The sequence below is a fragment of the Panthera onca genome, chromosome F2 (genome assembly GCF_046562875.1).
Source record: "Panthera onca isolate mPanOnc1 chromosome F2, mPanOnc1 haplotype 2, whole genome shotgun sequence".
NCBI lineage: Eukaryota > Metazoa > Chordata > Mammalia > Carnivora > Felidae > Panthera > Panthera onca.
Genome location: NC_138356.1, coordinates 13,170,659 through 13,182,699, shown reverse-complemented (window position 1 = coordinate 13,182,699; position 12,041 = coordinate 13,170,659). Strand labels below are relative to the sequence as shown.

The window sequence follows — 12,041 nt, the reverse complement described above, 5'->3', positions numbered from 1 at the left end:
AAGCCTAAATCGAGTCTTAACAGGTAGGCAGACTGTGAGAAACAAGTAATAAATGAAATCCATAGCAGCAATCAAGGTAAGAAGGTCTAGAACCATAGCCATAGAGCCGTGGATTCAAAGAGAGAATGCAAATATGGTCCACATAAGGTTGACTGATATGCCTACCCATGGTGTTCAATCTTAGATGCAATTCAGATCACCTAGAGAGCTTTTAAAAAGAATACTTGTGACACACTCTACACAGAGTGAATTGTAATGTTTGGGGTATGGGGCCCCGAAAATGGATAATTGTAAAAGGTCGCCAGATCATATCAAAGTACAGCCGGGAGCGAGTGAAAGTGTGGCCAGGCTGTTTATTTTTTCACATCCTGCTCTGGTGGGTATGAACAAGCTCAGCCTTGCACACCTGTGCTCATAGCCAGTGGGAACCAGGTGGGGCCATAGCCCTTGTGCAGGCTGAAAATTGAGTGGAGGGATAGCCTGGTCACAATACAATTGGTAAATGGTTCCTAGGACTTTTTTAAAGCATAAAAGTAAAGTATATCTACTTTTCACAACATTCAATGTATTGGGAAACTACTTTAGAAGCAAGAAGTTCTTGATTTATGAATGAATGTATTTCCAGAAACTTAACATTCGTGCCTGTTGTCGAGGTTGGAAATACACTTTTCCGTAGAAGTAATGTTACCAGTGATGGTTTGGTTTCCATACCAACCTGCAAAGTTGTATATAACACAGAATTTTCTGTGAAAAATGTACACTCAAAATGCTTTTGAGCTTGTATTTGAATTCAGCCGCACTGTATATCAAAAATAGGCATTTATAGACCAGCTTTAGAACTTTGGACCTTTAGTTGTCACGTCTGTTAAAATTTCTCTGGGAACAAACAGTGTTTCTAACTGCTGAGTAGGGATGCTGATAAAATGATTTCCACATTTCCCTGGTATCTGTTGCTCCCTCCTGTCTTTGGCCAAGATGACTCAGGAAGGTTAACAGGTCCTCGGAATTTTGGTGTCTTAGATGCTGCTTATATAACAGATTTCAGTTAAGACACTCATATAATCTGAAACATAAGGAATTTGATATTTTGGAGGTTAGGAGTTATAGATTGGGAGTAGAAAGAAATACTTCTAAAAAGTTTATAAATTGAGAAAACCTTACTTTCTGACTTCATCTTAATTTGGAACATAGATTCAGTGTGAACTTAAAAGTTGTTTATTAAAAGTCTTCAGAAATTAAAAATATTTATACCTTGTGTAGTTGTCGCATTAGCAAGGGTCACAGGAGTAGTGAGGACCCTGTGTTGGTAGCACTTTGCTATTGGGGGTGTGCGGGTTCAGTTAGGAACACAGTTGCTCTTCAGCTCCCCCTCTTAGAAAGTCTCCTCCGTTCTTCCTCATGTTCCCATCTGTAGACAGTGTGCTTTTGCTCTAGAGAATAGGACACCGCAGTGGAACGTGAAGTAGACTAGGAATTCGCCCCTTTCCTGGGTCCAGCCTTGTCCCTGTGTTATTCTGTCTCCTCGTTAGTCCAGGTTATGGTGGTATTGAGTGGATTGAAGAGAAAATGTAGGCGTTTCTAAGTGTAGTTCTTGTGAAAGATAAAGTGTTTAGCAGACAGTTAATAGGTATTTTCGTGTTCTATTTTAATATTTACTTTCAAAATAAAATCAATGATAAGCATAGATTCAGAATATACATCTGCGGAATATATACGTACAGTTTTATGAAAGTAGCACTATTGATTTGATGTTCTTCTTTCCAGAAATTGAAGATAGTTACCATGTAGAAGAGACAGGTGAGATTTAAACTTAATACTGTTCTTTTTTTTTTATTAGAATGAGTCTTTTCCTGTAAAAGAACATCATGAGAGAGAGAATGTATTATCTATAATTATTTATTATTGTATTTTGTAATATATCATAAAATGTGTGCAATATATATAGCTAATTGTTATATATAGCATACATGTATTGTATCATAATTTCATATATATGTTTCTTTGTGAATCTAGTTTTTGTGCTCTTGAAGTCTGTTTCCTGAAGATAAATTCCCAGTAGTGGGATTACTAGGTCAGAAGATACAATAGAAGTACATGTTTTGTAATCTTAAGTTACAAAGTCCATGAAAGGTCAGAATTGTGGAATGTCACTGGTCACACGTGCCCAGAAGATATGGCCGTATTGGAGATGGGCATCTTTTGGTAAGCCTGTGTTGGCCAGTTTTTCTTCCAGTGTTGAAGTAGATCCCTCTTTATGTGCTCGAGGACCACGTCATATTGTTGGCTGTCACTTAGGACCTATATTGCTGAACAATATAAATCTGTAAATACTAGAATTATATTGCAGTCTGGGAGTACTCAGGTCTTAAGTTCAAGTGTAAGGGGCTAGGAAATGTTTGTATGCCTATTCAGGCACACTCTGCGGCAGGTGCTTGCTGAGTGGCTGGGAGGAAGGCTCACCTGTACTGCTAGGTCTGTGGTCTCTGTCTGTCTGTCTGTCTGTCTCTGCCTCATTAGTCTTTTGCTGAATACAGTTGATATGCATAATTTAAGTGAGAATATTAGCTTCGCCATTTTGGTTCGATTAGAAACCCATTGATGATGGGTCCTGTCTTACTCAGCTTTCTATTAGGCATCTAGCAAAGGTAGTACCTGGGTGTTCCATGAGTGAATATAAATGGGAGCATCGTTATAATGTGATTTTATACTTCTGTCATTACTAGATACTGTGCTTTACCTATTTTGAATATCAAGTGTAATCCTTCTTTAGACATATTTGAAGTTTCCTCATCATTTCTTAATTTATAGCTTCACAGGTCTATAACCAGGATACGGAGGAGATGATGTACGAACAGGACAATCCAGGTTTGTGATATGTGTTTCTGTGTGAAGCACTGGCCAAGGCCATTTTCCCCCAGGCTTAATGATTCACTCTGATTCAACTCAGAGTGCTCTTTATAATACTCATAACCATTCTTGATTGCCCAGACATTTATGGAAATTTCTGAACATAGTTTAATATTACCTGCGCGAATGAGGAAACAAGGAGATGTGTGTTTCAAACCACTGTTGGGATTCTGCTCTTTGTAGACAGGACACTGGAAAGGATACTGGGACGTTAACAAGGCAGCATGGTGTGGTAGAGCCAGACTGGTTCTGCTCCTTCCCATCTTTGTGATGAGGCAAATTATGGAACTTTATTCGGCTTAAACTTCATTGAATGATAATGAGAACACCTATCTTACACAGTTGTGAAGATGAGAATTAATCTGTAAATACCTTAGAATGGTGTCTGGTAATGTGTTCGGTTTTTTCATGTTTGGCAGAGGTGTGTGTTTTTTCCTTTTAGATCCCATGGAACCAGTAGCAGGCGGCGAGGAGAGAACATACCATGATGCAGGTATCAGACGAATATTTTCATTAACGGTAAACATCACTTCAGGCTTTACAGTTGCAGTGCCGTGGTAACACGGTGATTTTTCTTTCAAAGGTGTCAGAGGAGGAATTTTAACACCTAATACAAGTCTTTTTGCTTTGTAATGAGATTAGATGATTAAAAATATATCAGGCTTTCATATTTTGCCTCACCCACACTGGCACCGCAAAATAGGATGTTAATCATTAATGCTCCTTTTTGCGTATTGTGCTTTCTGCCGGTTTGACGGATTTTTATGAAAATAATGTAGTTGTCATTTTGTCTCGTTTTTGGGCAGAGACACTGATCACTGACTGCAGACATTAATATTGCAAGGAATAGAATTCTGTGTTTGAGATTAAGTTGTGTTTTTTAGCTAAGCAATGACACTGAATGACTCATTTAATACTTACTTTGGTTTTATTCTCTTTTTTGCAGATGACATTACATACCAAGACTATGATGAACCAGGTTTGAAAACACTTCTTTTTTTTTTAATTTTTTTTCCTCTGGCTGAGTGTTTATTTTATTTTTTTTAATATGAAATTTATTGTCAAATTGGTTTCCATACAATACCCAGTGCTCATCCCAACAGGTGACCTCCTAGATGCCCATCGCCTACTTTCCCCTCCCTCCCACCCCCCATCAACCGTCAGTTTATTCTCAGTCTTTAAGAGTCTCTTATGGTTTGCTCCCTTCCCTCTCTAACTTTTTTTTCCCCTCCCCGCCCCCCCCCCCCCCCAACTGCCATGGTCTTCTGTCAAGTTTCTCAGGATCCACGTAAGAGTGAAAACATATGGTATCTGTCTTTCTCTGTATGACTTGTTTCACTTAGCATAACACTCTCCAGTTCCATCCACGTTGCTACAAAGGGCCATACTTCATTCTTTCTCCTCAGATTCGTGAAAACACTTCTTAACCTTAAGCCATCTTCTTGTTTTAAGATATACTCCAAGCTTGACTGTAGAGTGTGGAGAATAATGTTTTAAGCTGCAAATGCCACAACTTAAAATACCCAAATGAATGGTAGTTTTCAAAGAATTTACTTGGGGAGACCATTTACCCCCTCCAGTAATTCTGCCATTGACTAAATAATTTCTTAAACCCTTTGCAAAGTCGCCCTAGGAAGCAGTTAAAAATTATGCACGAAAACTTACCTCATTACTTTATAGTCATAGCTGTCTTTTGACTAAAATACGTCTTGTGCGTGGAAAACTGGTCAGAGTTTAACTCCCCTAGCTGCCTCTACCAAGTGATCCCATTCTTAGAGTGACGGATCTGCTAGCATGAGAAAGGTACAAAAAAATGTCATTGCAGGCTTAGCAGTGGTATGAAGAGAAGAGTCCGGGCACGTTTGTGGTGCGAGTGGCACTAGAGTCAGATTTAGGCTGCTGTAGCTGCTTTTGTTGCCCCACACTTCCCATGCTGTTTCATTAAACCCCATGAAGTAGACTCTATTTTTGCTACTTCCCAGATGAAGGAACTAAGGGTCAGAGAATGTAAATGATTTGCCTAAGTTCATGGTGAATAAGAAATGATAAAACCAGGGGCGGACCATTTTTATTCCACCACCTTCAAGGATGGCTCTATCAAAGGAAAGAAGTCAGTTGAGTATAACCAAGACGATAAAGAAACGTACAGTGCTCGAAACATGGAGGACTTTCCATGTGCTGGACAGTTTGGGGGCTTAACATTTAAATATGATCAACAGAGAGTCCCTACTCTCACGAAATTTGTGGTCTCATGATAATTGGTGATTCTCAGTTGAAGAAAATTAGGAATGGCTGTGTATAAACCTGATAGGCTAATTTATTAAGCATATGTATTAAAGGTTTGAGGTCCTACTAAGATGACCATTCACAGTGGCTATTTCTAATGGGATATGGATGATGCCACTGGAAGAATGCTGGGTTCTGTCTTTAAGAACTAATATTTTTATAAGAAATAAAATAACTTGGCTGCTATGATTGCATTTATATTTTCTTTTCAGTTTTGAATTTGAAGGAGAAAATAGGAATTTGGAAATTAAAAGTTACATGTAGAGATGTGACTTGAGATACTTTTCTAATTTCTGCCACTCATTATAGTGTTTTTCTAAATATGGTAGAAGGAACATGTTTGGAAGGCATTTTGCAGACTAGATCCAGAGACCCTTAAAATCAAACTTGAAAGAAGTGTAAAATTAGATATCATGCTGATGAGAATGCTGTAACAATAAATGTATTTTCTTAGGCAGAATATCAGAATGAGTATAATTTAAAATGGTAAGAAAGAGTAATAAATATGACCTAAGGGGTCATCAAGATTTGGTGAGATACTTTGGATTACCTGGCTATAGAACCTAAACTTTTCAAACAATGGATTTAATAGAATAGAAGATTATTCGCTGTTCTAAAAAGATACCTTTGTCAAATTCAGGAACCAGACTAGGGAAACCAAGTAAACATGTGTAACTGAAGCTGTAAGTAGGGTGAAAACAAAATCATTTTTCATTGGGAACCCAGAATATATTGTGTATTAAACTCCCCACATCTAGACCCTGTGGCTTATGAAAGCTGGGGAGGGACCCAGCTGTCCACATAAAAGCATTTAGAAAGCATCAAGCCTACATCGGATGTACCTAAGAAATGACATCTTACCATCTGATTGATTGATTCATATCCTGCATATGTATTAACCGCCTTATGTCTAAAACATAGGACACTGGAGCAGTTCTGGTGAAGAACACACCCATGCTCCATATAACCGTGGACCCTATATTTTAGCAGGGAGTAGAAATTACACAAATAACTTCAATTTAGTATTTTGTTGCAATTGTGCTAAGTGCTGCTAAGAACAAGTATGGTGTGTAACAAGAGCATATAGTGAAGAGACCTACCTCGTTAGCGGACCAGGGAAGGCTTCCTTGAAGTTTGAGGTGAAGATTAGAGCCTTTGACAAGGCAAGGGGCGGGTGACTAGAGTGCCACGGGAAGCGTCCGAAGTGTCTGGAGTGCTGGCAGTAAGGGACACGGGCTGAGATTGCAATATGTCCCGGCTGCAGAGAGTGCCTATCAGTAATCAGGGATGGTCACCTTCCCGTAGGGCATTGTTCAAGGCACTATAGAATCGGATACTCACTTTGTAAAGATTGATCAGTCTGACATGCAGCAAATAGACTGGAGAGAGACAAGAGTGGATATGGGGGGACCGGTTAGTTTAGTGTGCAATTATCCCAATTTGATCTTGCCCTGAGTCACATCTCTGCCAAAAGAGGAGTCAGAAGAGATGAGTTATAGGGAAGGGATGGTCGGCAGCGTCTCGTGCTGCTGGAGACCCACACGGGGCGAGCACTGAGAAAACATGCATCGGACCTAGTACTGCAGCAGCCTCCCAGTGACCTTGGCAGGAGCCATTTTCCATGGACACAGGTGAACATGGACAGACAGAAACCAGGGTGATGGCGGTGCAGTTTTAACCAGGGTGATGGCAGTGAAGGGAAGTGGACAAGCTGAGACATGTAAGGAGATAAAATTGACAAGGAATGTTGTGTGGGTATAGCTGGGGGAAGAGAGCAAGGTGTCAGGAGCCCCACCCACCATTCTGGCTTGTGCCCTTGATGGATGGCGGTGCTGTATTCCTAAGACAGGTGAGACTGGAAAATAGGAACGGACCAAGAGGCCACGAGTCCAGTCTGTATGTGTTGATAGTATATGTCAAGGTATCTGGGGGAATATCTAATAAGCCTATTGATGGTGCTTTGATCTCAGCAGAGACCTCTAATTTGTAGTTGTGAGTTTGGGAATCATGAGTCTATAAAAGGTCATCAAAGCTGAAGGCTGAGGTCACTTATGGAGGGAGGACGGTGTGGGGAGATGGGAGGTTCTGTGGCTGACCTTTGATGAAAGCCAGCATTGAATGCCGAGTAGGACAAGGATAATTGATGAAGAAGATTGAGGAGGAGAAAGGAAAGAATAAAAGGAGAACATGGTCACACTGAAGTCCAAGGGCAGTAATGTTTGAGAAGGAAGGAGCTGCTGAGAGATCTAACCTGGAGAGGGTAGAACGTGTCCATTAGATGGAATGAGGTGCTCACTGGTGGTCTTGGAAGAGCCTTTCAGGGGTGAGTCAGGGCCCAAGACCTGGTTGAGGAAGGAAGTGAGGGATGAGACAGCAAATGTAAATGATTCTTTGAAGAAATTAGATGGTGAAATGGAGGGAAGAGAGGGAACAGAGGGGAAGGGGCTCAAGTAAGCGCTTTTTTTCTAAGTTGGTAGAGACTGGAGCATGGTTAAATATCAACACAGTTCAAAGTGACAAAGCAAGCGAACGTTCATGGCTCCTTTGCCCTACAAATACCACCAGGAGGACAGAAGGTGATGTATTAAAAATTGGCATCCCTTGCTCTACCCCAGCACTGAGAGTACTATCTGAAAGATAGTAGGTACTCAGAAATTTTTCTATAGTAGATGGTCAAAAGGAATAAAGAAAATGGTACAGAAAATGGTAGAAAATAAGAAAGCTCATTCTCAGTGAACCAGAAAATTTGAGGCATTTTGGAGAAAGGAAAAAGCTGGAAAAAGCTTGACTGAAAAGGCTGTGACCCAGCTGAGCCCAAGAGAAGAGGCCGAGCCTCCTTTGCAGCAGAGCTGAGAGCCACTGAGCCCCATGCAGGTAAACAGGAGGAGGAGGGAGGCAGTGAGTTCAGGGCCTGCCAGCTGAACCCTCGCTCGGAGGGGCTGGCACCGGGAGTGTTTGCTCTCCGCCCCCATGGAAGGTCTGAGAGTTGTTCCCCAAACAAAGGGAAAAGACATGAAAAAAATGGAAAAGAGAGTGCCGTCAGGAAGTAAACGACTTTTGGATCTTGGTGATACCACAAGTGATTGGGAAGAACCTTAATGTCCCCCATTTTATGTGAAGACAGCTTATGTAATTGCCCATCTCCTCTGGCTACAAACCCTTCCCTACCCTCCTCTGCAGCCTGCCGCTTCCCAGTGACTAAGCCCTAGGGGCTCAAGGATGAGTTAGACATTGTCTCTGCTCTCGATACCATACAATGGCTGTTGTCTTATAGTGAGAGTTATGTAGTCCTAAAGGATTATGTTTTCTGTGTATTTTCTAGTATACGAGCCGTCAGAAAATGAAGGGATAGAAAGTTCAGGTAAGCTTTTTCTCTAAACAGGTGTTTCCTACAAGTCAGCCCCACCCCCCTTATATTTATCGAATCTCAGATAACTTGTAGAACAAAGACAGATGTGGTAAGAAATACATTTTCGGGGCGCCTGGGTGGCTCAGTCGGTTAAGCGTCTGACTTCAGCTCAGGTCATGATCTCACAGCTCATGGGTTTGAGCCCCATGTCAGGCTCTAGGCTGACAGCTCAGACCCTGGAGGCTGCTTCGGATTCGGTGTCTCCCTCTTTCTCTGCCCCTCCCCCACTCATGCTCTGTCTGTCTGTTTCTCTCTCTCAAAAATAAATAAACCTTTAAAAATTTTAAAAAAGAAATATATTTTCAAGTCTCCAAGGGAGTAATTGGATATTGCCAATATATTTGTTTCCTATTTATGGCAAGTTTTATGTCATCAGGAATGATATTAGCCTATTTGGTATATTCTTCTAATGTAATTTAGGGATTAAAGTTGATATGCTAATATAAATACTTGTGAGTCTCTCTATATAAGAAGCCCCATTTTAAAATTAGCCAAATTTAGGTATCTGAGTAGAAATAAGCTAATTTAGGGATGTAGTGTGAGTTAATGTAAAATGTGTGTTTGTGTTTTTTTTTAAGATAACGCTGTGGAAGATTCAAATGTAATTTTAGAAGGTAAGTTTTATAGAGATCGCTTTACTTTTTGTATTAAAATTACGTTCATGTATTCAACAAGTGTGCCTTGAACACTTGGCTGTCTATGTGGTGCTCGGGGCTAGGAGGACCAGCCTGAAAATGGACAGAATTTCTGTTTTCTGGGGTTGGCATTCTGGTGGTCAAACGTGATAAAGTAGGCAAAGGTTATGAAAAGTGCAACAACAGAGATAAAAAAACAGGATAGCACAATAGAAAATGAGGAGGGTTAGTCTGAATAGGGGAGGTGATTTGTTTGGAAGGGGTTAGCCTTGGGCAGGGATGGGTTGAAAGTTGGGTCCTTTATGTTGCTGTACAGCTGGACAGACTCTTTTTGCAAGTGAAGGGATTGTTTCTGAAAAAGTAGAATTGATGCATATATTACATGGTGGTGCCTTGACACCAGCTAGAGTCACAGAGATTCCAACAGTTCGCAAAGTTCCTTCACGTATGTTATTTCAGTTCCTTACAGTGGACACTGAGGAGGAGGTGGGATAAATATCTTTGTGCTTTTTTAATAAGTGAAGGGCTGACATGGGAGGGAGGTCAGTGGCTGGCTCCACGTCAGGCTGGACGTCGCTAAGCTGTTATTTGACCTAGGCGTGGGGCCTGTGGTAGACTCTGGAGTCCATGGGCTTGAATGGCAGGAAGTTGCCACCGGGAACATGTAACGGGGAATTTTTACAAGTTACTCTTAGAATTCATTCGTGAGCCACTGATTGTCAGTTTTCAGATGAAATGTTACTGCACTTGAGCTTGGTTAGGCAGCATCTCTAATAGTACAGTTGACTGAAATGGGAGAAGATAGGGAGGGGTGGAGGCAACGTGGAGATACGAGACTTGCCCTCGTTGTTCACCCACCTGCTGTGGAGGCACTGCGTACACGCCAATTCATCTCCACGTGGCAGGCTGGGTTCCCTTCAGATTTGCTCCTCCCTCCGATTACTCTGTTCTCTCTGAAGGATATAGCCGAGTCTGGTTTTTATTCAGTTAGAATCAGCAAATGGAAACCCCACATTCCTAGGAAGAACTTTATCCATCCCACCCCACGTATATTGTTTTATATAGGAGACAAAACATCACAATATGCATCTTGGCCCTGCCGTTCCTGTATTAAAAGTACAGTCTTTCCTGAGACGTTTCAGGCATTTTGATAAACCAGGAGAGGACATGGCTGGGACTGCGAAGGGAGTTCCTTCTGGGGGTAGTGGGGCTCTGGACTGTGCACCTCTACCCCAGCCTGTAGTTTCTGTGCTCCTGTGGAACCTGAATGGACAGAGAATGAACCCATCATGTTGGAACTCCTGGGTGGCTCAGTCGGTTAAGCGTCTGACTTCAGCCCAGGTCATGATCTCACAGTTTATGGGTTCAAGTCCTGTGCTGGGCTCTGTGCTGACAGCTCACAGCCTGGAGCCTGCTTCGGATTCTGTTTCTCCCTCTCTCTCTGCCCCTCTCCTGCTCATGCTCTGTCTCTCTCTCAAAAGTAAATAAACATTAAAAAAATAATAAAAAGAATGAACACATCATCTTCACACACCCACCAACCTTCTCTTTACTCCTCTTCCCTGACTTGGCTGAATGCATCAATATATACTTGCATTCCCAAACCAGAAATGTGAGTGTCATCATTGACACTCCCTCCATTTCTGTAGCTAATCCCAAGTCCTGTTGAATGGGCTTCTCAAATCCATTCTTTTCTCTGTGGCTTTAGTGATGTAGTTCAGCCCTCATCACCTTCCTGGACAATAAGTGGTAGCCCTTCTAGCCCATCTTCTCACTTCCACATTTGTCCCCTTCAGATCTCTCTGTCATGATGCCATTAGGGTGATCTACTCAAAAGTACAGGTTTGGCTATATCAATCCTGTGCCTAAACCCTCTTTTCTTCCCCATCTGTGTCAGTAAGGGTACTTCCTGTTACAGGTAACAGAAAACTAAACTTGAATTGGCTTAAGCATTAAAGAGACAGGTGACAGGTCAGCCTGAACTGGTGAACTTCGAGAACGTAGTGAGGAATTTGGATTATATTCCAAGTACAGTAGGAATCTGGGGAAATACTTAAGTGAGGTATGACATAATGTGACTTATGTTTTAAAGAATTACTTCCACTCCTAGTTAATTGAATGGATGGAACAAGCACCAGAGCAGGAACCACTGTGTTAGGAAATGATTGGGTACCAATCTGGGAGGTGATCATGGTGGCCTGGAGTAATGTCCCAGCAGTGGAAATGGAAGGGAAAGTGGAGAATTTGAGACGTATTTTTGAATCACAACTGATGGAACTTTCTGATGACTGTGAAGGAAAGAGGAATAAAGGGAGCCTTTGGTTTGGTTTGAAAAACTGTTGGATGATGGGGCCATCTACTGAGAAGAAAACTAGGATATAGAAGAAATTGGTGTAGGGGAGGAAATCAAGGCTTCATAGTGGACACTTTAAGTTGAGGAATGATGTAAGATTCCCAGATGGAGATATCAAGGAGGGGGTTGGATATGCCAATCTGAACTGGATGGGCGAGAACGTGAGACTGATGATATAGGTGTTTGGGAGCCATCATCACGAAGATGGTACTAACTCCATGAAAATTGATAAAATTTTGTAAGTGAGTATAGAGAGAGTAGACAAGCAATCCCAGGACTGAGTTCCAGGGAATCCCAACATTTTGAGGTTTGATGGAGCATGAACAACCAGCGAGACCTGAGGAAAATCATTAGAAAAGAATGTTAAAGAGCAGAAAGGTAATATGTTTCATGCTATTGCCATTGGAATCTGGGGACTGACAAGTATCAATTGCATTTGGGAATATAGAGA

The 12,041-nt window shown here is 41.5% G+C and overlaps 1 protein-coding gene across 7 annotated transcripts in view; it reads left to right on the top strand.

The window, feature by feature from the left end:
* ASPH (aspartate beta-hydroxylase) overlaps window positions 1-12,041 on the top strand; it is a 222,074-nt gene that overhangs the window by 80,604 nt on the left and 129,429 nt on the right. For 6 of the 7 annotated variants that reach the window (XM_060610597.2, XM_060610603.2, XM_060610599.2 and 3 more), the window contains 6 exons: window positions 1,765-1,797; window positions 2,809-2,865; window positions 3,350-3,400; window positions 3,854-3,886; window positions 8,516-8,554; window positions 9,181-9,216. In XM_060610597.2, the coding sequence (XP_060466580.1) occupies window positions 1,765-1,797; window positions 2,809-2,865; window positions 3,350-3,400; window positions 3,854-3,886; window positions 8,516-8,554; window positions 9,181-9,216 (249 nt within the window). The remainder of the gene's footprint in view (window positions 1-1,764; window positions 1,798-2,808; window positions 2,866-3,349; window positions 3,401-3,853; window positions 3,887-8,515; window positions 8,555-9,180; window positions 9,217-12,041) is intronic. The other variant, XM_060610598.2, reaches the window with a different exon arrangement.